This window comes from Mauremys mutica, chromosome 2, assembly GCF_020497125.1.
Source record: "Mauremys mutica isolate MM-2020 ecotype Southern chromosome 2, ASM2049712v1, whole genome shotgun sequence".
In the NCBI taxonomy this organism is placed as follows: Eukaryota; Metazoa; Chordata; order Testudines; family Geoemydidae; genus Mauremys; species Mauremys mutica.
The window spans coordinates 44,942,781-44,967,846 of record NC_059073.1 but is presented as its reverse complement, the minus strand read 5'-3'; the positions used below and the strand labels follow the sequence as shown (position 1 = coordinate 44,967,846).

The following is a 25,066-nucleotide window of genomic DNA, read 5'->3' as shown; positions in this document are numbered from 1 at the left end:
GTTTTCAATATGTGAATTTAAACTCGAGCAAAAAGAAAAACCTTGATTTTTAAAATGCACTTAAATTATTTTAGCTGAAAGAGCAGGCTGCTGATTCCATCCTGGTGCTAGAAGCAGCACTTAAATTAAACAAAGATCTTTATGTCCACACTATAAGAACTCTGGATTTATTAGCCATGGAGCCTGGTATGGTGAATGGAGAAACGGAGAGTTCCACAGCTGGATTGAAAATCAGTACTGAGGAAATGCAATGCCAGGTACATTGAGTACTAAACTGCAACTTTTTATATTTCTTTTTTTCTCTAGAGAAAGTCATTGTAGTGTCGTTACAGTCTAAATTAGAACATTCTATAATTTGAACTTTTTGTCCCTCAATCCAAATAAGATTTGTTGCTTCAGTTTTTTAAAATACATTGTAAAAATAGCTACAGCACTTGACTCAGTTTTTAAGAATCTGAAATACCTGACAAAATCTGAGAGGGATGAGGTGTGGAGCATGCTTTCAGAATTCTTAAAAGAGCAATACTCTGATGTGGAAACTACAGAACCCGAACCACCAAAAAAGAAAATCCACCTTCTGCTGGTGGCATCTGACTCAGATGATGAAAATGAACAGGCGTCGGTCGGCACTGCTTTGGATCATTATTGAGCAGAACCCGTCATCAGTATGGACGCATGTCCTCTGGAATGGTGGTTGAAGCATGAAGGGACATATGAATCTTTAGCACATCTGACGCATAAATATCTTGCGACGCTGGCTACAACAGTGCCATGCAAATGCCTGTTCTCACTTTCAGGTGACATTGTAAACAAGAAGCTTGTAGGCTCTAAAGTTTTACATTGTTTTGTTTTTGAATGCAGGGGTTTTTTTTGTTTGTTTTTTTAAATAATTGTACATTTATAAGTTCAACTTTCATGATAAAGAGATTGCACTCTAGTACTTGTATTAGGTGAATTGAAACATACTGTTTTTTACAGTGCAAATATTTATAATCAAATATAAAGAGTAATGTACACTTTATTCTGTGTTGTAATTGAAATCAATATATTTGAAAATGTAGAAAACATCAAAAAATATTTAAATAAATGGTATTCAATTATTTTTTTAACAGCACAGTTGTGCAGTTAATCACTATTTTTAATTGCTTGACAGCCCTAAATAGAATCATACTGTTTTCTACAGAAATGCACAGGCTGTACAAACACATAAGCTACGTTTCCTGCTCTGATGAGCTTGCAGTATAAAAAGACAGAAAACAAATGAAGGATATAGGAAAACTTATACAACATATCAACAAGTTAAATAGAAGGAGAAGTGAGAGTATAAAATATGTATAAAAATATCAACCTGAAACACTTACTTTAAAATGTTGTTTATTAATTTTTAACTTAACTTACTGTTTAATATCAAATAATGATTGTTGCAGGTCTGTTATGATTTGGGTGCAGTCTACTTCCAGCAAGGCTCCACAAATGCAGTTGTTTATGAAAATGCCAAGGAGAAGTTTTTTAGAACAAAGGAATTGATTTCAAAGGTAATCTTGATCAAACATTAGAATCTCCTTGAAAGCCAGCATACTAAACACAGTTTAAAAGATTAATACTTTTTTCAGGAACTATCTAAAAACTCCACCAACACAGTGCTTAAATTCAAGCTTTAGCAATTTCAGAGGCATGTTTCCCTGAAGTTAAGTGAATGGGTTTCCACTGGTGTCTCATCTGTGTTGGATAAAACCAGTTTTATAGTATGTAAGCCCCTTTAGCTCTTACACACTCAAATGCTATGGTAATGAACATGGTGTATATCTTTTCCTTCATACTCTTGCAGGCATCAGTCCCCTATACATGTATACAGTTTTGAACATGACTGACTAGCATATGGCAAATTTATGTGTTTATAGAGATTTTTTAGATTACTATTCCAAATGTTGGTGATCTAGTCAGTGGATGAAATACAGGATTGGACATATTTCCAGTTACGGTGTAATGTTCTTGTATGTATAAAGATAGCCATAGAAAGGTTATGGCATGTTTTGCTCAAAAATCAAACAAGAACACTTCTTTTAGATGGTATCTCTTCAAAATGAACATGTATGTGTGCTCCAAAGAAGGGTTTGACAGGTATGGTTTCTTTTAGGTGTAACTGCAGATCTGACAGACAACTCACTTAGTTTTATATCAGAGGGGTAGCCTTGTTATTCTGGATCTGTAAAAGCGGCAAAGAGTCCTGTGGCACCTTATAGACTAACAGACGTATTGGAGCGTGAGCTTTCGTGGGTGAATACACAGTCTTCGTTGGATGCATGTAGTGAAAATTTCCAGGGGCAGGTGTGTGTGTGTGTGTGTGTGTGTGTGTGTGTGTGTGTGTATATAGATATAGATATAGATATTATATATATATATATATATATATATATATGCAAGCAAGAAGCAGGCTAGAGATAACGAGGTTAGTTCAATCAGGGAGGATGAGGCCCTCTTCTAGCAGTTGAGGTGTGAAAACCAAGGGAGGAGAAACTGCTTTTGTGTTTGGCTAGCCATTCACAGTCTTTGTTTAATCCTGAGCTGATGGTGTCAAATTTGCAGATGAACTGAAGCTCAGCAGTTTCTCTTTGAAGTCTGGTCCTGAAGATTTTTGGTGCAGGATGGCCACCTTTAAATCTGCTATTGTGTGTCCAGGGAGATTGAAGTGTTCTCCTACAGGTTTTTGTATATTGCCATTACTAATATCTGATTTTGTGTCCATTTATCCTTTTCCGTAGGGACTGTCCCGTTTGGCCGATGTACATAGCAGAGGGGCATTGATGGCATATGATGGCATATATTACATTGGTGGATGTGCAGGTGAATGAACCGGTGATGGTGTGGCTGATCTGGTTAGGTCCTGTGATGGTGTCATTGGTGTAGCTATGTGGGCAGAGTTGGCATCGAGGTTTGTTGCATGGATTGGTTCCTGAGTTAGAGTTACTATGGTGCAGTGTGCAGTTACTGGTGAGAATATGCTTCAGGTTGGCAGGTTATCTGTGGGCGAGGACTGGCCTGCCACCCAAAACCTGTGAAATGAGGGATCATTGTCCAGGATGGGTTATAGATCCCTGATGATGCGTTGGAGGGGTTTTAGCTGGGGACTGTATGTGATGGCCAGTGGAGTTCTGTTTGTTTCTTTCTTGGGTTTGTCTTGCAGTAGGAGGCTTCTGGGTACACATCTGGCTCTGTTGATCTGTTTCCTTATTTCCTCGTGCGTGTATTGTAGTTTTGAGAATGCTTGGTGAAGATTTTGTAGGTGTTGGTCTGTCTGAGGGGTTGGAGCAGATGCACTTGTACCTCAGTGCTTGGCTGTAGACAATGGTTCATGTGGTGTGCCCGGGATGGAAGCTGGAGGTATGAAGGTAGGCATAGCCGTCGGTAGGTTTTCTGTATAGGGTGGTGTTAACATGACCATCACTTATTTGCACCGTGGTGTCTAAGACCTCCCGTGTAGATTGGTCCAGGCTGAGGTTGGTGGTGGGGTGGAAGCTGTTGAAATCGCGGTGGAATTTTTCCAGTCTCCTTCCCATGGGTCCAGATAATATGTCATCAATGTAGCGTAGGTAGAGAAGGGGCGCGAGTGGACGAGAGCTGAGGAAGCGTTGTTCCAGGTCAGCCATAAAAATGTTGGCATATTGTGGGGCCATCATATGCCAGCAATGCACCTCTGCTATGTACATCAGCCAAACTGGACAGTCCCTAAGGAAAAGGATAAATGGACACAAATCAGATATTAGGAATGGCAGTATACAAAAACCTGTAGGAGAACACTTCAATCTCCCTGGACACACAATAGCAGATTTAAAGGTAGCCATCTTGCAGCAAAAAAACTTCAGGACCAGACTTCAAAGAGAAACTGCTAGTTCATCTGCAAATTTGACACCATCAGCTCAGGATTAGACAAAGACTGTGAATGGCTAGCCAACTACAAAAGAGTTTCTCCTCCCTTGGTTTTCATACCTCAACTGCTAGAAGAGGGCCTCATCCTCCCTGATTGAACTAACCTTGTTATCTCTAGCCTGCTTTTTGCTTGCATATATACAGGGCCGGCTCCAGACCCCAGCGCGCCAAGCGCGCGTTTGGGGCGGCATTTTGCCGGCAGGCGGCTCCGGCGGACCTTCCGCAGTCATGCCTGCGGAGGGTCCGCTGGTCCCACGGCTCCGGTGGACCTCCCGCAGGCATGACTGTGGAAGATCCGCCGGAGCCGCCTGCCGCCCTCCCAGCACACCCTCCGCAGGCGCGTCTGCAAGAGGTCCCCCGGAGCCGCGGGACTGGCAGCACGCCTCGGGCGGCATGCCGCCCTGCTTGGGGCGGCCAAATTCCTAGAGCCGCCCCTGCATATATATATACCTGCCCCTGGAAATTTCCACTACATGCATCCAACGAAGTGGGTATTCACCCACGAAAGCTCATGCTCCAATATGTCTGTTAGTCTATAAGGCGCCACAGGACTCTTTGCTGCTTTTAGTTTTCTATAAAGTTCTCCACTTGTTGAAACTCTCTCCTTTTTTAGAAAGCAGTTGTCATCTCTCTGGTTTTATTGCCTATCTTGTATGGTATATATTCACTGAACATTGAGCTTATAGTGGAAAACTATTGATCTGTAGATTGAAATAACGTCACTGTGTGCAGCAATACTATAGCTACATCTCTGGGTTGACAGTGCTTGCTGATGACTTCTCTGCTTGAGATAAAAAATTTCCCATTGTAAATTTGTGTGTTATAAAACCACTTTTCAAAAACCAAAACTTTACTGGGAAGAATCCCGTACTTCCACACTTCTTAATTGTGTCTGCCAGCGATACAAGAAAATATTTCCCTGTGGACTTTCTCACTTAAGCATCAAATATTCTGAGGAAAGTTTTGGTGTGCTGCATATTTCCTACTGTAGTTGAGAAGATGACAGGCAATTGTTAGGCAAAGTTCCATCTCAGGTAAAGCGTTTTGTTTTGTTTGGATTGTTTACCAAAATAAATTGAGATGGAGGAATCCTGGAAAAAGACCACAAATTGTCTTAGGAGCTGAGCTGGATAGCGTTTCTCAGCATATTTTACCATGCCTTGTATATGCTGATATCATTTAATATTACTTTATTACCAGAAATCTGCTCGGCAAATGTACCTTTTTACAAGAGGAAAATGTTTTTATCTACTTTAGATGAGCCTGCTTTAAGTTGATTGAGGCTATAGAATTTCCAGCAGTTGAGAGAAGAACTTGTGGTTGATGCCATTGTTAGACGTTGTCTCCCTCAACTAAATCATTGCATTACAGTCCAGAATTAGCTAAAACTGTTCTCATGCAAAAACCACAAACTTAAAATAAACAAAAAAAAAAAAACACAATTTTTTTTCTTCAGATAGCTTTTAGGACTTGAGACTAGAACTTACATTTTGTTTATCAACTCATTCTTCTTCGAGTGATTGCTCCTATGCATTCCAGTCAGGTGTGCGCGCCGCGCGTGCACGGCATCTCGGAACTTTTTTACCCTAGCAACTCCGGCGGGCCGGCTGGCGCCCCCTGGAGTGGCGCCGCTATGGAGCCTGTTATATACCTCAGCCGGCCCGTCCGCACCTCAGTTCCTTCTTACTGCCCGTGACGGCCAGTTGGAACTGTGGAGTGCTCTCTGTCCTCCACAACCCTAGCTCTCGCTACTGGTTTTGTACATAGTTAGTTTAGTGATTAGTTCTTATAGTTCTGTTAGTTAGTTAGTTAGTGTTTAGATAAGGTTAAGGGGGGGTTTTCCCCCCGTTTGCCTCCCCCGGTGCGGGCTCATGCCCAAAGCACCGGGCTTTAAGCCCTGCGCATCGTGCCAGAGGCCTATGCCGGTCGGAGACCCGCACGACGCCTGCCTCCGTTGCCTGGGCGAAGGACACAGGACAGATAAGTGTTCGTTCTGTTCCGCCTTCAAGCCGCGAACTCGGAAGGAGCGGGACATTCGCTTGAAGCAGCTCCTGATGGAGGCGTCCCTCCAGCCCCCGGCACCGTCCGCGCCGGCACCGAGAGCTTCATCGGTGCAGAGCGCACCGGCGGCATCAAGCCGCTCCGGCACCGCGGCCTCACAGCCTCAGAAGGCGGCTCCGAAGACCCAGCACTGCTCACTCTCGCCTTCAAAAAGGCACAAGCTGGCGAAGGCACTTGCTAAGGCCCGCGCTGAGGACTCAGCGAAGACGATTGCGCCACCTGCGGCCCCCGCGGTGGCCGTGCACAAGTCGTGCTCCGGGCCATTGACTCCGGCGCCACAAGGGCCGTCGAGTCCGGCGCCGCCACGCTCCCCGGTACCGACCGTGGTTGAGCCCCGGCTGCCATCTACGCCGGAGACATTCTCCTCGGCGCGCGAGCTGATACAGCTCATAGAGGCACCGAGCCTCCGGCCCCTGGCACCGCCGATGCGGGCTGTCGTGTCGGCGGGAAAGCCGGCCAGAATGACCCGGCCGCCCTCTCTGGACAGACGGCACGGATGACACTCCCGGTCACGGTCCCGGTCCCATGGCAGGTCTCCGTCCCGTCGCTCGCGATCTCGGCACCGCTTGCCATCGCAGTACCGATCGCCGTCGCGACGTCGGTCGCAGTCCCGGTACCGCTCATCATCGTGGTACCGGTCGCACTTCCGGCGTCGCACCAGATCCAGATCGCCGTCGCGTCGGCACCGGCGGAGATCTCCGTCCCGGCACCGTTCCCGACACCGCGGCTCGCGCAGCCGCTCCCGGCACCGCAGATCCGGATCCACGTCGAGCTCCCGGCACCGCGACGGACGTCGCTCCCGGTACCGAGCGGACCAGCACCGATCCTCGCTACCGTCCGGGGACAGACTGCCTTATTCGGCGGCGCACTCCGTCAGCGCCTCGGCACCTCCATGGCCATCCCGCCCCGCGTCGGTCGCTTCCGGGACAGACGGCTACGGACACCTGCCACCTACCCCACAGGGCCATCCTCAGGGGGCACAGCCGTGGGGCTTCTGGGTTCCCTGGGCCCAGTATGAGACTCAGGGGGTGCCATTCCCCCCGAGAGCCCCGGCGTCCGAGCGCAGGGTGCCAGAGGCGACAGTCAGCCGACTGGCCCCTTCGCCACCAGGCGCGGGTTCCATACCGCCTGAACCCCAGGGGCACGCGCAGCCCGACCCTCCTGACGAGCAGGCAGCAGATCCATCGTCGGAGGCGGTCGTCCAGGGCTTATCCTCCTCGTCCTCACCTGATGAAGCGGTGGCCAGAGCGTCGACCAAGGAGCCCCCGCCGATTGACTTGAAGGCGCACCAGGACCTACTTCGCCGCGTGGCAACGGCTATGGCTCTCCCGGTGGCGGAGGTCCAGGAGGACGAGGACCCCATAACGAATGTCGTTGGGGCAGAGGTTCCAGTGCGCGTGGCATTGCCATTCGTGAGGACGAGTCAAAAGAATGCCACCACACTCTGGCAGACACCTGTGTCCATCCCTCCTACGGCCCGTGGGGTTGAGCGCAAATACTCTGTTCCACGGGCTATGAGTATCTATATACTCACCCGACCCCGGACTCGTTGGTCGTGCAGTCGGTCAACGACAGGGAGAGGCACGGCCAACCTGCCCCTGCGCCCAAATCGAAGGACGCGCGACGTATGGACCTGCTAGGCCGCAAGGTCTATTCCGCTGGCGGACTGCAAATGTGTATCGCCAACCAGATGGTCCTCCTTGCCAGGTACGTCTTCGACATCATGGCGTCCCTGGCGAAATTTACGGAGCTCCTGCCAACAGCCTCCCGCCAGGAGTTCGCGGCGATGTTGGACGAGGGAAGGAGATCATCTAGGTCCTCCATCACGGCCACCCTCGACGCTGCGGACTCCGGAGCTCGGACCTTAGCCTCCGGCGTGACGATGCGGCGCATCGCCTGGCTGCAGTCCTCCACCCTGCCGCCGGAGGTACAATATACACTGCAGGACCTGCCGTTTGACACGCAGGGTCTCTTCTCCGAGAAGACGGATTCCCGGATCCAGACCCTGAAAGACGGCCGCATTGCCATCCGAACCCTCGGAATGCACACGCCGGCAACACAGCGCAGGCCCTTCCGGCAGAAACCCCCCCGGTCCTTCAACCGGCAACGCTACCGCCCGTATAATAGCCGTCAACCGACTACAAACCGCCGTCGTCCTTCTGGCAATAGGCGTAGCCAGGGCCAGGCCTCTTCCAAGGCCCCTCAGGGGGCCAAGCAGGCCTTTTGATGGGACGCTCGAGGACGGCCCATCACTCTCCCTACCGGATCCTTCCCCTTTATTTTACAACCGCCTTTCCCATTTCTTTTCGGCGTGGTCCCAATTAACAACGGACAACTGGGTGCTTCAAACAGTCCAGTCGGGATACCGCCTCCAGTTTGTTTCACCCCCGCCTTCCCACCCACCCTCCCTGTCCCTCTTCAGGGACCCCTTTCACGAGCAAGTCCTCTTACAAGAGGTTCAGACTCTGTTGAGCGTGGGTGCCATAGAAGCAGTGCCTCAAGACAGGCGGGGCAGGGGATTCTACTCCCGTTATTTTCTCATCCCCAAAGCGAAAGGGGGGCTACGTCCTATCCTGGACCTTCGCGAGCTGAACAAGTACCTGCTCAAGCCCAAGTTTCGCATGGTCACCTTGGGGACCATTATTCCCTCTCTGGATCCGGGAGACTGGTTTGCCGCCCTCGACATGAAGGACACCTACTTCCACGTCGCGATCTATCCTCCCCATCGATGTTACCTCTGGTTTGTGGTCAACAACGCCCACTACCAGTTCGCCGTGTTACCGTTCGGGCTCTCCACCGCACCGAGGGTATTTACCAAATGCATGGCGGTGGTTGCCGCAGCCCTCCGCCGTCGTCGGATACATGTCTACCCGTATCTCGACGACTGGCTGGTTCGCGGACAGTCTCGACAGCTGGTGATGGGCCAGTTGACAGACATACTGTCCCTCTTCCGACGGCTCGATCTTCTCATCAACACCGAGAAGTCCACCTTGATCCCGTCGCAGCGGGTGGAGTTCATTGGAGCAGTCCTCGACTCCTCGTTGGCCCAGGCTTGCCTACCGCGATCTCGACATCAGACGATGGTCTCCCTCATCCAGGACCTCGTCTCCTTCCCAACTACGACGGTGCGCTCCTGCCTCCGCCTCCTGGGCCACATGGCATCATGCACGTACGTCACCGCCTACGCGCGGCTTCACCTCCGCCCATTCCAGACTTGGCTCGCGTCGGTGTACCGGCCGCATCGAGATCCCATCGATATGGTGGTCACAGTCTCCAGGCCAACCCTCGAGTCCCTCAACTGGTGGCTAGACCCGGAGCGTGTCTGTGCGGGAGTACCGTTCCATCCTCCTCGCCCGTCCGCCACTCTGACCACGGATGCCTCAGCGCTCGGTTGGGGAGCTCACCTGGGCGATCTTCACACCCAAGGCCTGTGGTCGCCACAGGAGCTCGCTCTGCACATCAATGTCCGCGAGCTGCGAGCGATCCGTCTGGCCTGTCGCACCTTCTGCACCCACCTGCAAGGCCGCTATGTGACAGTGTTCACGGACAATACATCAGCAATGTCCTACGTGAACAAGCAGGGCGGAGCCCGCTCTTCCCTCCTCTGCAAGGAGGCGATGCTCCTGTGGGACTTCTGCGTGACCCACTCCATTCACCTAGAAGCGTCCTTTCTTCCGGGAGTACAGAACACGCTGGCCGACCATCTCAGCAGGTCTTTCTCCTCCCACGAGTGGTCTCTCCGTCCCGACGTCGTGCACACGATCTTCCGCAGGTGGGGGTTTCCCCGAGTAGACCTATTCACATCCAAGGCGAACAGGAAGTGCCACCTGTTCTGCTCGTTCCGGGGTCACGCGCCGGGCTCCCTGTCGGACGCCTTCCTGTATTCCTGGAAGGATCACCTCCTCTATGCCTTCCCTCCGTTCCCGCTCGTCCATCGAGTGTTACAGAAGCTTCGGAGGGACAGAGCCACCATCATTCTCGTAGCTCCGGCCTGGCCGAGGCAACATTGGTACTCCCTGCTGCTCGAGCTCTCCGTTCGGGATCCCATCCCCCTGCCGTTGTGGCCGGACCTCATCACTCAGGACTTCGGCAGACTTCGCCATCCGAGCCTACAGTCCCTCCATCTTACAGCTTGGTACCTGAGTGGTTGACCCACGCAGAGAGGGGCTGTTCGGCAGCAGTACAGCAAGTCCTGCTAGAGAGCAGAAAGCCTTCCACTCGCTCCACCTATCTGGCGAAATGGAAGCGGTTCGCGCTCTGGTGTGACCAGCGAGGCCTCAATCCCTTCGTAGTCCCTGTCCCTACCATCCTGGACTACCTCTGGTACCTTAAGGAGCAAGGTCTTGCGGTCTCCTCCTTGAGAGTTCACCTGGCAGCAGTGTCCGCCTTTCGTCCATCCGTGGAAGGTCGGTCCATCTTCTCTAACCAGATGGTTTCCCGCTTCCTTAAAGGCCTGGACCGCTTGTACCCGCCGGTGCGGCGTCCTGCCCCGGCCTGGGATTTGAACCTCGTGCTGGCCAAGCTGATGGGTCCCCCCTTCGAGCCCTTGGCCACGTGCTCCCTGCTCTACCTCTCCTGGAAGACAGCCTTCCTCGTCGCCATTACATCAGCGAGGCGAGTCTCTGAGCTCCGTGCTCTAACGGTTAGTCCGCCATACACCGTCTTCCACGGGGACAAGGTGCAGCTTCGACCACATCCGGCTTTCCTCCCAAAAGTGGTGTCAGCCTTCCACCTCAATCAGGAGATCTTCCTCCCGGTCTTCTTCCCGAAGCTGCATGCCTCGCCTCGGGAGCAGCAGCTTCACACCCTCGACGTCCGCAGGGCGCTCGCTTTTTACATCGAGCGGACGAAGCCCTTCCGGCGTTCGACCCAGCTGTTCGTGGTGGTGGCTGACCGTATGAAAGGCGAGCCGATCTCCTCACAGCGGATTTCCTCATGGGTTACAGCATGCATTCGGACATGCTACGAGCTTGCTCGCGTGCCACCATGCCGCCTCACCGCTCACTCGACGAGAGCGCATGCCTCGTCTGCCGCCTTCCTGGCCCATGTTCCCATCCAGGACATCTGTCGAGCGGCCACCTGGTCTTCGGTCCACACCTTCGCCTCCCACTACGCGTTGGTGCAGCAGTCTCGAGACGACGCAGCCTTCGGCTCCGCGGTATTACATTCCGCCACGTCTCACTCCGACCCCACCGCCTAGGTAAGGCTTGGGAATCACCTGACTGGAATGCATAGGAGCAATCACTCGAAGAAGAAAAGACGGTTACTCACCGTAGTAACTGTTGTTCTTCGAGATGTGTTGCTCCTATCCATTCCAGACCCGCCCTCCTTCCCCACTGTTGGAGTAGCCGGCAAGAAGGAACTGAGGAGCGGACGGGCCGGCTGAGGTATATAACAGGCTCCATAGCGGCGCCACTCCAGGGGGCGCCAGCCAGCCCGCCGGAGTTGCTAGGGTAAAAAAGTTCCGAGATGCCGTGCACGCGCGGCGCGCACACCTGACTGGAATGGATAGGAGCAACACATCTCGAAGAACAACAGTTACTACGGTGAGTAACCGTCTTTTTTTTTCTCTTCTGTCTCTTTAAAACAACTTAAAAACTACAGTTGCACTCCAGATGCACCTCTACTCCGATATAACGCAGTCAGGAGCCAAAAATCCCTACCGCGTTATATGTGAAACGCCTTTATATCGGGGTAGCAGTGGCAAGGCTGCAGCGGTGATTTATAGGGCCTGGGGCTCCAGCTGCTGCAGGGACCCCAGGCCCTTTAAATCGCTGGTGAGGTCTGCTGCCACAGCCCTGGGATAGCAGTGGCTAGCAGCAGCCAGAGCCCTGGACCCTTTAAAGCGCCACCGGAGCCCAGCTGCTACTGCGCTATATGCGAACCCGTGTTATATCAGGTCGCATTATAGCGGGGTAGAGGTGTAGTAGTAGAATTTTGACCTCTTTTTTTAAAGATACAAACTCCATCAACGGCTGTTTTTAAACAGAAGCTTTGTCTCTATCGACCACCTTCTGTTTGTCTCATTCAGTTAGAGGAAGCTTATTTTAAAAAAAAAAAAAAAAAAGGAAAGCTCATGTTGTTTACATGTAGGAGTTGTGTTAATACAGTGCTAAAGTTATACTAGTTTAAAAATATTTAGAAAATTCAAAAGTTTAGATTTCCACAGTAGTAATGCCTTGGCTTTACAGCACACTCTGTGTTCTTTGGTATTTAACTGTAATATGTTAAACTACATATTTAAGAACGATAAACAGGAATAAGAGATACATGTGCAATGTGGTTGTTAACGTTGCTGTAGAAATCCATAACTCTTTCCATTTCCTGCTTCTGATTTTTTTAAATTAAAAACTTTAATATTCCATTCATTTTAGGATGTGGGTTTATTTATTTTAATTTAGTTTTGTAGTTCTTCTAAAGTCCTGGAGGGAGGGGGCAAAAGGGGGAAATTAAAATGGTCACTAGTATCTTAACAGTGATCAGCTTGGACCAAACCTTCAATATTACTAAAACAACCTTTCGTAAAATCTAAGATGATAGAAATGTTTCCACTGTTTAAAAACATTTTCCTGCCTCACTATGAATCCAAATATGAAATCATAATGAAACTGGCATTTCTGTCCGCTTGGTCAGTGAAAAATCAAATGGTAAGAGCACATGTGAATTAAAAAAAAAAAATTAACTGATTTTTTTTAAAAAAATTTTTTTGCTTTTATTTAATATTGATAATTCATTAAAATAGAAGTTGTGAATGTTCAACATTGCTCAGAAGTAAGCCTATAATTATTCATAGAATCTAGGTAGCTAAAATTTGATGTGTTCTTATTTTGCAGATTGGTTCATCATCACTTCATTGCACCATAGATGAGAAGAGGTTAGCTGGGTACTGTCAAGCTTGTGGAGTTCTTACATCATCTTCCAATAGTACATCACAACAGTCAACTCCTTATAGTCAAATCCATTGCTGTATGAGATGCGGCAACTATCAGGTAAAGTACTGGAAAAGCAATTTGGAGCCTTTTGACTTGAATGAGTTCATATCTAAGATTTCTTCTCTAAGTAGTATCCATGGTGCTCCACGGTAGGTGTGCTTGTGTCCCTGCGCTGCTGATCAGAGAACTTTGGTAGCAGTGTCCCTTAGACTCGCACATGTGCAGTCTCTCTCCATGCCCTGCCATGAGACTATTCAATGCACGGGCTAACCTACCTCATTTCCTTCGCAACTGCCCTGGCTAGATCATTACTTTCTATTTGCATGTCTATGGTTAGTTAGTATAGTTGTGGCTTTTCTTTACTTTTTTTTTTTCCCTCTTTTTTAAATTTTACTTATTTTCCCCCTTGCTTTTCTTTTCTCGTTGGGGACCCTTCACCCTATGGGATATACCCAGTTCACCATCTCCAAGAAGTGCCTCACTTGCAAGGAAACAATCCTGGTTGCAGACAAGCACTCCCAGTGCGTTTGCTGCCTCAGGGAAGGCCTCATCCAGCAGAAGTGTGGTATCTGCCAGCAACTAAGGTCACAGTCACATAGGGATAGAGAGCGCTGACAAGATTATCTTCATGCAGGTGGCGCTCAGACCCTCTCAGTACCCATGCCACAAGTCACCTGGCAGACAAGAGTCATCCCCAAATCCCTCTATAGCTAAAGGCTGTGAGTCAAAGAAGCAAGCTGCTGACCCTTTTCAGGTCATCAAAGAAGAGAGTGGGAAGCAACCATAGTGAGCCCCAAGATAGCCATAAGTGATCTCCATCCCTCTCTGTATCTTCGGCACCGAGATCATCCCAGTCTGGTACCCATAGCTCTCAGAAACTGACAGCAGCAGGTACCATTGACATGCTCACAGACCTAATGGGCACTGGCATAGAGTGGTTGGCACCAAGGGGCACAAGTAAGCTCTCCGATAAAAAGGCCACTCGCGGTATGCGAGTCTGTATTGGTACCATCATTAACGCCTCATCCAGCACCAGAGCGACTGGTACAGGCAAGATTCCTGGCACCCCGCCATCAGCACTGAGCTGGTCAGTATTGGCAGAATTCCACCACTCCAGGTACCTCTGCGTATCAGACATAACCGGAGTCCCTGCTTCTCAGTACTAGGATCTCCACACCAAACCTCTGCCTAGCACAGGAATCATCCCTGCTGCCATGCATGCTCCCCCACTCTAGTGAAAGTTCAGACAGTGACCAAAGGAGGTGGTGCGTCAGTACTCTTCTCAAGCTCAGTATGGTACTCAGTATACCCTTAGATCGCCCCACCATCATCATCCTGGTACAGCCGCCAATGGGCACCACTGCTGGGCTCTGTTACCGCCACCCCAGTGGCCATATTGGGATCCATGGGTGCCATATTGCCAGCATGTCTCTTGAACTTTGAGCCTCACCCGTGAACCCTTGAGGCACACCCCCTTGGCCTCAGCTTCCAGAGCTTCAGTGCCTCCAGAAGACATCATGGAGGAACCTCGAGGACCATATCCTCCTCCCTGGATGAAGCTGTCATGCCTTCCCCACCATCTTTGGCTGACGGCTTTCATCTCTTCCAGGATTGGGCAAAGAGAGTTGCAGACACTCTCCAAATACTCTGGAGGAAGTCAAAGACACTCACCATCGTCTCCTTGACATTCTCCATTCATCCTCTTCCTCAAATACAGCCCTTCCTATTAATGAGGCCATCTTGTACCCGGCAAGAGCCATCTGGCAAACTCCAGTATCAGTAGCACCTGCCTGCAAGTGGGAGGACAAAAATATGTCTCAGCTAAGGAATCTGAATTCCTGTTCTGCTGCCCTCCACTCAACTCTATCATAGTGGGTACCGTCACATCCCATGGCCATCAACACCAGATGGGGTCCACTCCCTGTGATAGGGACTGCACATGCCCAGACCTTTTCAAAAGAAAGGTGTACTCCTAAACCACGCTTCAATTCTGTATTGCCAACTGCCAAGCCCTCACAGTGAAATATGATTATATAAATTATTGAAAACTGAATGATTTTATTGAACAGCTGCCAGTGTCGCATCATGACCAATTAAAGGCCACTATTCAGGAGGGCTAGTTAGTAGAAAAGACAACCCTCCTCCCCTCTATTTCAGAGTTCTTGTCAATCTCTTTGCAGTAGAGAAGGAACTGGGGGTGGGGGGTTACTGTGCGCTGACGAGCCTCATGGTGGGGCATGAGGGGAGAGAGCGTATTTGCAGACCTAACAGACACTACTCCAAAGTTCTCGGATCAGCAACTCAGGGACACAAGCACACCTACCGTGGAGCACCTGCAGGGGGAGATATCTTGAAGAACCGTTGTTATTGCACAAGGTGAGTAACTTCCACTTCACAGGGTAACTGTAGTATGCCATGGAGGCATTGTTACCTAGGAATTAGAACAGTGGTGGGCAACCTGCAGCTCATGGGCTGCAAGCGGCTCTTCAGGGCATGGTCACCAGACCGTTTGTTTACATTTGCACATTTACCCGCAGCTCCCAGTGGCCGAAGTTCGCTGTTCCCAGCCCCTGGGAGCTGCAGGCAGCCATGCAAATGTAAACAAATGGTCTGGTAGCCTGCCAGTGGCTTGCCCTGATGGGCCGCAGGTTGCCTACCACTGAATTAGAGGGATGTTGCAGTCAAAACTTGTTTCTCTTTCCAACTTTTCTAGTGACACAGTGTGTGACTTTAGGGAAGTAATTTAATTGCTGTTTTGGTTTCCTAATCTGTAAATGGGATATAAAACCTACTTCATAAAGAAGGTGTGAGGTTTAATGAACAGTTCGTAAAGACTTTTCAAGTTCTCATTTAGGTGCAGGTTGGGCGGTAGGAACAACTTAGTTTGATCTGTTACATTCGATAGCCTCATCTATTAATGTCTAATTAGAGAAATGCCTTTTGAAATTGATACAGTATTTATCTGTTTGTGTTCTAGGAGTTAGTGAAGATTTTCCTTGAAGATAATATAACTCGCAGTTTACCTGTTCAGTTCAGACAGTCTGTGCTGAGAGAACTCTTCCAGAAAGCGCAGCAGGGGTGAGTAGTTAGCATTAGCAGCAGCATAACAGTAATGCCTAGGAGCATCAGTCATGGACCAGAGCCCCACTGTGTTAGATGTACAAACACAGAACAAAAAGTCACTCCCTCCCCCCAGAGATCTTGCTGTCAACTTGACTGTTGTTACTTTGAAAATAAAAAAAAAATTTTTATATTGTTAATGCTTTCCACAGAAACTGTCTGAAGAATTCAGACACAAGTAATTAATTGGAGGAAGGTCAGTCTTGTGATGAGAGAAACTGAACATTCTACATAGATATGATTCCCTAGGCATGTATTTCAGTACAGTCACACAATGACAGAACTTCTTGTAAAGAAGGGTAACATGGACACGAAAACGTCTATGAAATCTTTTTCACTTAACTCTAAGCTTGTAATGCCCTTTAAGAGCTTTCCCAAAACCTGCTGCTCTAGTCATAGCTGTTCTGGCAAACCATTTGAAGCCCATGGCACTGGAGCAGACGTGAGCATTCTTAAGAATGCCGGGAGAGGCCCTGATCCAGGACTGAGACCCCGAGGCACTGCTGTAATACAAATAATCATTTTTAAACACTTATCACGTTGACATGCTCCAAGCAATGTTAGACAACACGGTGCTTAAAATGCTGGTGGTTATCTGTTATCCTGTCTAGACACCCTCTGTCTGGCTGTTGTCAAGGTCCGTAATCTTACTGCATTTTTTGTATTCATGCAGGAATGATGCTGTAGATGAAATCTGTTTCAGAATCTGTACATGCAACACTGTTTGTGATGTAATGCAGGGTCGAGCAATTGGTATTCAGTTTAACCAGCTATTTCTTAAACCGAACAAAGAGAAAATAGACTTTCTCCTTGAGGTAAGATGTGATTCTTGAGACTGAAAGGACACTGTTAACTGAAAAATCTAATTTCTGTCTGTGTGTTACTACTGTTATTTGTAACACCCTAAAATTTGTAAAACTGAATGATTAGAGGTGAAAATGTTTTTCTCTAATTTTGAGCTTACTTTGTACATTTCAGATGGTTTAGTCTATAGTCAGTCCCACTTCTGTGTTGCTAGTTGACTCACTTCTTTGACTCGGGAACAGAGGTACCCATTTCTCCAAATACTGTGGCAGAGAAGCTGCCAAAGTTTCCAAGTTTAATTAGATGTTCCCCTGTTTTTCCTTTAGTAAAAAATATTTATCATAATTTCTAAGTTATGAAGAATTGTCCTGGAAAATGTATAGATCCCAGAGGAGCCAGAGAGGGGAGTAGAAGAGCATTCAGGGGAAGGAAGTTGATGGTCCTCCAAGACCCATTCACTGAGCTGGGGAGGGAAGGAGCAGACAGGGAAATGTTTTTTGTTTTTTGTTTTTCTCCTCACCGTCCTTCAGTCGAGCTAAAGTGGGAAGCAGAGAAGTGGCCAAGAAGGTTTAAAAAGTTTCTTTCCCATCCCCGAGTGCCCCTGCAGGAGCCAGAGAGGGGAGCATCTAGGACAGGGGTGGCCAAACTGGGGGCCACATCTGGCCCTCCAGATGTTTTAATCAGGCCCTCGAACTCCTGCTGGGGAGTGGGGTCAGGGGCTTGCTCCATTCTGTGGCTCCTGGAAGCAGTAGCATGTCCCCGCTCCGGCTCCCACATGTAGGGGCAGCCTAGGGGCTCTGCACTCTTCCCCTGCAGCTCCCATTGGCCAGAAACTGCGGCCAATGGGAGCTGCAGGGGCGGCGCCTGCGGAGAGGGCAGCTCGGAAGGGTTTTGTTTTAATCACGTACATTAAATGCCCCTCTTACCTTTACACTTCGTTATATTCAGCGTATAACCCTGTATTTTTACAGGTAGTTAAAACTTTACAGTTCAACTTTTTAAGATTATATTTTGGGTTAAGCTAAAATTAAAACTGTTCATGCTCCCAAATCAGTAATAGCTTATAGTTTTACAAATAAAACCTATGAAAGTCACCTGGCAAAACTGCTTTTTGAGGTGGTTCTAGGTTTCCTGGGCAACAGTCAATAACATCATAAGCAATACTGGCAGTGTAATAAGATGCAAGAACATAAAAGTGCTGTTTAAAACAAAACTGTGTAAATGATGATGAAATCCAAGATTTATGGTATTTCCAGCTTCCTTTAATTTGATAGTCCTATAAGGAGCACTCACATTTGAAAACACATGGGGAAAAATCTGATAGCCACTCAATTGAGTTGCTCTGATCATTTTCTTTAAAAATTCTGGTCTGTGTAAGAGCAGCATAAAGTTTAGAAAAACAGATCTGCTGAACAAAAGCATTTAAAATCTCTCTTCTCTCAGAGTTCCTCACAGAGACTAGTCAACTTTTCCAATGAAGCTTCCCTGAGCTATTGCACATGTGGGCTTTAATTGTGGGTGGCACCTATTGCAGCCCTTGGAAGGTAGTGCCTGAGTTGAATTCATGCTCTTTCATTTCTCTTTATCACTCTGCTGCTGATTCTCAGGTCTCTATTTGTCTGCTAACATAAGCCACTTCCTGTGCCATGAGTAGTAACTTCTTACCTGACACCTATAGCAAAAACCAGATAAAAGTGCACTGTGCACCAGCCCCCACTGATCCAGCAGCAGTCTCTATGCCCAGTTGACAATGGAAATTAATGTGTTTTTGACAAACAACTTTATCTTTTTCCAACTGATGTAATAAAATGATTACATTGCTGATTATTAAATTTAAGCATGAAAAGTTACTTTAAACCACCACCCCCCCATGAGTAACTTAAGTTTCTGTTAACATGGAATACACAGCGGTTTTGTACGTAGAGAACTGGCTAACCTAAATATTTCACTTTTATCATTAACTCAGTTAAGTGGACTTGATTGTTACATAGCAGTTGCTTTTGTAGTTTGCTAGATTGTTGCTTTTGCGGTGATGTTAGCAGCATAGATGATGTAATCTTCACATTTGGCTCTTACAGACTCAAGCTTTAGACTCAGGAAGGGAATTGGGTATTAGAGGGCGCATGTAATGAATCACATGGCGATCAAAATAACCACTTTTGTATACAGGGTTAATGATTGGCTTTCTGATCCCACTGTAACATCAACAATATTTGGAGGATGGCTAAATTAGATAGCTTGCCTCCCTTCATAGGGAGAGAGAATTTTATGTGACGTTGATTGCTAATAGAGCATGAACAGAAAATTGTGGAAATAACTCTTAACACTCTATATAACCAAATGAAAATTCAGAATTCCTAGTGATGCTTAATGATTTAACTCTTAAATTTTCTAGGTTTGTTCAAGGTCAATAAACTTAGAACATGCTTCAGAATCTTTGAAAAGAAAAATGGCAGCTTTTCTCAAGTAAGTACCTGACATTAGACTACTTTCACTGTGCAATGTATAGATATTACCTTGGTATGTTACTGTTTCATGAACTTGCAGGTAAAAAATTAGACAAAAAGGGCAACTTTTTTTTTTTTTAACCCACGGATTCCGTATAAACCTCTCAAAGTTGTCTTATCCACCCATCACTGTTTTCCCACTTCTGCTCTTATGACCCTGTGTCCCATGCTTTCTGGCAAAGGATACTTGGATGTGGGTTCATCTAGAACCCATGGATGAATGTTTCTGAATAATGAATAGGGGTTGGTCACTTTAGGGAAATGCATGATGCTTCCTCCCCCGGGCCTGAGCATGATTCCCATCCACAGCACACCCTTGTTCCGTTGCTACAGTAGGAACTATCTCTTGGATCATTGTGAAAGTGCTCAACTGCTGGCTCACCCTATGGGTTACATTTTCAAAATCCTGTTTATAATTAATCAGAAATAGTCATGCAGCACTCCATACGTCACAATCAATTCTAACATAGGAACGGCCATATTGGGTCAGACCAAAGGTCCATCTAGCCCAGTGTCCTGTTTTCCAACAGTGGTCAATGCCAAGTGCTTCAGAGGGAATAAACAACAGATAATCATCAAGTGATCCATCCTGTCACCCATTCCCAGCTTCTGGGAAACAGAGGCTAGGGACACAATCCCTGCCCATCCTGGCCAATAGCCATTGATGAACCTACCCTCCATGAATTTATCTATCTAGTTCGTCTTTGAACCCTGTTATAATCTTGGCCTTCACTTAGCTCAGAAAGGAGATTGAACTCCTTGCACACAAATGTGTTGCATTTAATTTTGGTGGACAAAATAAGCCCCTAGCCAACATAGCTATGCTGGCAAAAAAAAACCATTGTAGATGCAGCTATGCTGATATAAGAGTGCTTCTGTCAACATTAGTGGCATTACTAACCCAACTGGAAAAACTCCTTTTGTCACATAAGCTGAATCTACATTAAGGGTATGTCTACACAGAGATAAAAGACCTGTGGCATGACCGCAGCTGGCCCAGGTTCAGTTGACTCAGACTCACAGGACTTGGGCTGCGGAGCTAAAAATTGCTGTGTAGACATTCAGGCTCCAGCCCAAGCCCAAAATCTACACAGCAGTTTTTCAACTCTGGAGCCCGAGCCCCTTGAGCCCGAGTTGGCCACAGTTTTTTTTTTTTATCCCTGCGTAGACATTCCTTGGGGGCTCTACCAGAATAGTTCTACTGGCAAAACATTTGTAATATAGACAAGGCCTTACAAAAAATGCACCTGATTAGGAATTACTGGATTCCATTCCTGGTTCTGCCACAAGAAGGGTGGACTGATTTAAACGAAAGCAATTTAAATCAGCAATTGAAATCATGACTTGAATCACCAAGTAGAAAGCCTCAATTTAAATAACTGATTTTAATTAACCTTTCCATTAGTACTGCAGTAATCTTCTAGGAAAAGCTGCATTCTCATTAGTTGATACAACCATTAAAACATGTTGATTTAAAACTAAACAGTCTTTACACTGGATTTGGTTTGCTACCTAGGAGCGTACGCTATAACTGTACATTTATTGAAGCAAATATGTAGCTTAATATTTTCAGATTAATAATAATGAATTATGCATGTTTACTGTGTTTAGAAAATGGTGAATAATGTATTACTTATTTACTAATTAATTTTTTGCTCATGATTTGTTTTAAGCCACATTAGGATGGTAACTGGAATTTAATTAAACAACATATAAAATTTATTTTTATTAAACAAAACAATCCCTTAATAGAGTATATGACCTGCTGTGCCATACTTCGACATCCGAAGTTAGGTGTTCAGTTTTTCTTTTTTATAAAAAGCAGCCTTTAGCTCAAATTTTTTTTGATAAAGGCTTTTTAATGAGAACAAAAGAATGACCATACTGGGTCAGACCAATGGTCCATCTAGCCCAGCATCCTGTCTTCTGACAGTGGCCAATGCCAGATGCTTCAGAGGCAATGGACAGAACAGGGCAATTTTCAAGTAATCCATAGCCTGCCATCCAGTCCCATCATCTTGCAGTCAGAGGCTTAGAGACACACAGAACATGGGGTTGTATCTCTGACCATCTTGGCTAACAGCCATTGATGGACCTATTCTCCATGACGTCCTCTAATTCTTTTTTGAACCCAGTTATACTTTTGGCCTCCACCGCATTCTCTGGCAATGAGTTCCACAGGTTGCCTGTGTTGTATGAAGAAGTACTTCCTTTTGTTTGTTTTAAACCTGCAGCCTATTAAGTTCACTGGTTGACCCCTGTGTCACTTTGCCTCCCAACTGAGAATACCAAATGCAGAACAAGCTGCTGGGGAAAGAGGGCAGACACATCCCAAAACTGGTGGTTATTCTTCCATGAGATGTGCCAGTCCTTTAGTATCTAATATCTAAATGTTTATTTATAGAAAGAAAGAAAGATGGGAGTTAAAATTGGTTAAGAATCAAATACATACAGTAATTGCAAAGTTCTTGGATCAGGCTTGTAGCAGTGATGGAATAAACTGCTGGCTTAAGTCAAGTCTCTGGTTGCTTCCAAATCATTGGAAGGTCCTCAGTCCCTTGGTTAGAATGCTCCCATTTAGTGTAAGTTCATAGTCCAGAGGTTTGAGCAGGAAAGAGGCAAAATGGAGATGTTTCCAGGGCTTTTTATAGCCTCTGCTAAGTGAAGGGAAGCCCATTGTTCTCACTGTGGAAAATTACAGGTAACAAGATGATTGGAGTTCCATGGGTAAGTCACATGTCCATGCATGATTTTGCTTAGTCATAGCAGAGGCCATCACATGAAAGTCCATTAAGTGTAGATAAACATCTCCCGTGGTCCATTGTGAGTTGTGTTCCTTGATGAGCCATTTAACTTGAATAGTCCCGTTAAGATGTGCAGGCTAAATACCTCGTGGGTGTTATCACAGGAGCAAACATTTGAAATACAGGATTTGATTTTCAGTTTTTAAAAGGTGCCTTTTTGCCTCTAACTTCCTTATTTATTGTTTTGCTGTGGTGTTCAGCCACGGTGGCACTCTTTTGTTTTCTCTTACTGTTTTTTTTTCGGGGGAGAGAGGGTTGTTTTTGTGTAGTGTGTACATTTAACTTGAGCCTCTGTTACGGTGTCTTTAAAAAGCTTCTATGCCACTTGCAGGTATTTCGCTCTTGTGACTGTTCGTTTTAACTTCTTTTTTAACTAGCTTCCTCGTTTTTGTAGTGTTCCCGTTTTTGAAGTTAAATGCTATTGTGGTGGGCTTATTTGGTATCCCCCCTCCTGGCGCCCCCACAAGGATGTTAAATTTAATTACATTATGGTTGCTGTTAGTGAGAAGTTTTAGCTATATTCACCTCTTGGACCACATCCTATATGCCACTTAAGACTAAATCAAGAATTGCCTTTCCCCTTGTGGGTTCTAGGACTTGCTGCTCCAAGAAGTAGTAATGAATGGTGTCTTGAAATTATCTCTGCATCCCATCCTGAAGTGGCATGTACCCAGTCCATATGGGGATAGTTGAAATGCCCCATTATTTTATTTTCTATTTACATAGCTCCTGATCTCCCTGAGATTTCATAATCCTCGCCACCATTCTGGTCAGGAGGCGGGTAATATATTCCTACTGCTGTATTCTTATTATTCAAGCATGGAATTTCTATCCAGAGATCTGTTACTGTTTGTCAGTCAAGATTTTTACTATATTTGACTGTTTTCTTTCACATATAGTTCCACTCCCTCATCAGCACAACCTACTGTCATTCTTATATATTTTGTACCTTGCTATTACCATGTCCCATTGATTATCAACATTCCACCAAAAGCATAGTTATTTTTTATGTAGATGTTTTGAGAGATCAAATAAGTTTAGGTATTAAGATATTTTGTATTAAATTCAGATTTCATTTTAAACCTGCTTATTTTTTAAAAAGAAAAACTTACTATAATTTAAATAACAGTGGGAAAAAATCTAGTTATTTTTCTTGTAATTCACCATGGCCACAAACTTTGTGACCTTGGACAAATCTGTTACTTTGTGTCTCAGTTCCCCCATCAGTAAAATACCTTCCTTACAGGAGGTTGTGGAGATAGATTTATTAACATTTGTGCTGTAGCTGGATATTGCTCTGACAAAAAAAAAAAGCCTTTAAATAATCAAATCAGTATGCTTTCCACAAAAGGGAATGACTGAAATCTTTTATCTGCAGATGGAAATTATACCGTTATTAATAATCACAGAAAGTTGTTTGAAATGTCATATGTAAGTAGTAAAAAATTGTATTTTACTTCCAAGTAACTTTCCTGCTAATGAATAACTTTTAACTTACGCAGGAATATGTGTTTGAGTTTGGAAGATCTTCAGCTTGTCTTCATGATTTCCTCTCATGAGCTGTTCATAACCTTACTGAAAGATGATGAACGGAAGCTGCTCATTGATCAAATGAGGAAAAGATCACCTCGAATCAATCTGTGCACTAAACCTGTGACTTCGTTTTATGATATTCCAGGTCTGTTTCCCAGCAAGTTTCCTAAATGCTTTAAATTATTTCTTTTCATGGCCAAAGTGACAGTAATATTCTGATGTATGTTTAAAAAGAAAATCTTCAGACACTATTATTCCTGTCTTTAGTCAATGACTGTATGAGTCTACACTTTTACTGGGATCGCTATTAGTTTAGGGTATGTTTGTTTTTCACACCCTATGCCTGCAAAAGCCCTACTGTAGATGCAGTTACACCAGCAAAGAAGTCCTTTTGCTGGTATAGCTTATTTCATTTGGGGAATTGGCATAAGCTATACTGGCAAAAGCACTCTTTTGCCAATATGTACTACATCTGGGTTAGGAGGGTTTACTGGTATAGCTATACCTGCAAACTCGTTCTGGTGCAGATAAAGCCTATGTAATTCAAACTCTTTTAGATTTTGTTTTTAAACCTTCTCACCAGCCTTGAGTGAAAAACTAAGGTAAATTTTAAATTAGTGCTCTATTTTTACATTATATTTAAGTAACTTTAAAGATGAGTGGATAGTTGGAGCGCTTTCTCTTAGTATATCAGTTTAATCTCATTTTTGCCTCATTAAGTCTGATTCAAATACAAGATTATTTCAGCTCTTGCAGCATTCTGTTCTATATTTAGTTATTGGGTTTGTCCCTTCTTAACTACTAAGGGAAGATAAGTCTTAGTCCATGTCTGTGCTACAAACTTTGGTCAATGCAAGTTATGTCAGCATAAAGCTGCCACAGTTAGTATATCATTTTGTGCGTGTGCATACTTAGCTTTTTGCATAAGTGCTGCTGCACTTACCAGCAGTGCTTGTGTTGATGCACAGTGCAGTACACTATGGATAAGTGTCCTAGTGAGAAACCCACCATCATCCAATGTGCTGTTTTTGGGAAAGTTTTGGCAGTGCATATTAGGGCAGAAATGAGTCGCACAGGGGTGACTGTGAGCAAGGGATCAAATTCCCAGCATGCAACTGTCTCCATCCCATAATGTCATCTGTATCCCATACCTTTCACAAATCCTTACATGCATTCTCACGGTCTGCCATCTCTGGTAGAAGCATGGAGCCTGCACAACTCTGCTCTATTGTACTAAGTGTTGCAAGCACAGGATGTACAATCCTCTGTACTGGCAGAGCTATAAGAAGAACCAAATCAACAGGCAACAAGATGATGATGTGTGTGAAGGACAGACTGCTGTGGAACATAATGAGAACCAATGTAAGGTTATTGGTGA

At 46.0% G+C, this 25,066-nt stretch overlaps 1 protein-coding gene across 1 annotated transcript in view; it reads left to right on the top strand.

Annotated features, from left to right (window-relative positions):
* INTS8 (integrator complex subunit 8) overlaps positions 1-25,066 on the top strand; it is a 73,265-nt gene that overhangs the window by 13,473 nt on the left and 34,726 nt on the right. Inside the window, exons 6-12 of the mRNA XM_045003098.1 lie at positions 75-257; positions 1,428-1,535; positions 12,822-12,977; positions 15,898-15,998; positions 16,714-16,855; positions 19,240-19,310; positions 23,658-23,833. Coding sequence (XP_044859033.1) covers positions 75-257; positions 1,428-1,535; positions 12,822-12,977; positions 15,898-15,998; positions 16,714-16,855; positions 19,240-19,310; positions 23,658-23,833 — 937 coding nt within the window. The remainder of the gene's footprint in view (positions 1-74; positions 258-1,427; positions 1,536-12,821; positions 12,978-15,897; positions 15,999-16,713; positions 16,856-19,239; positions 19,311-23,657; positions 23,834-25,066) is intronic.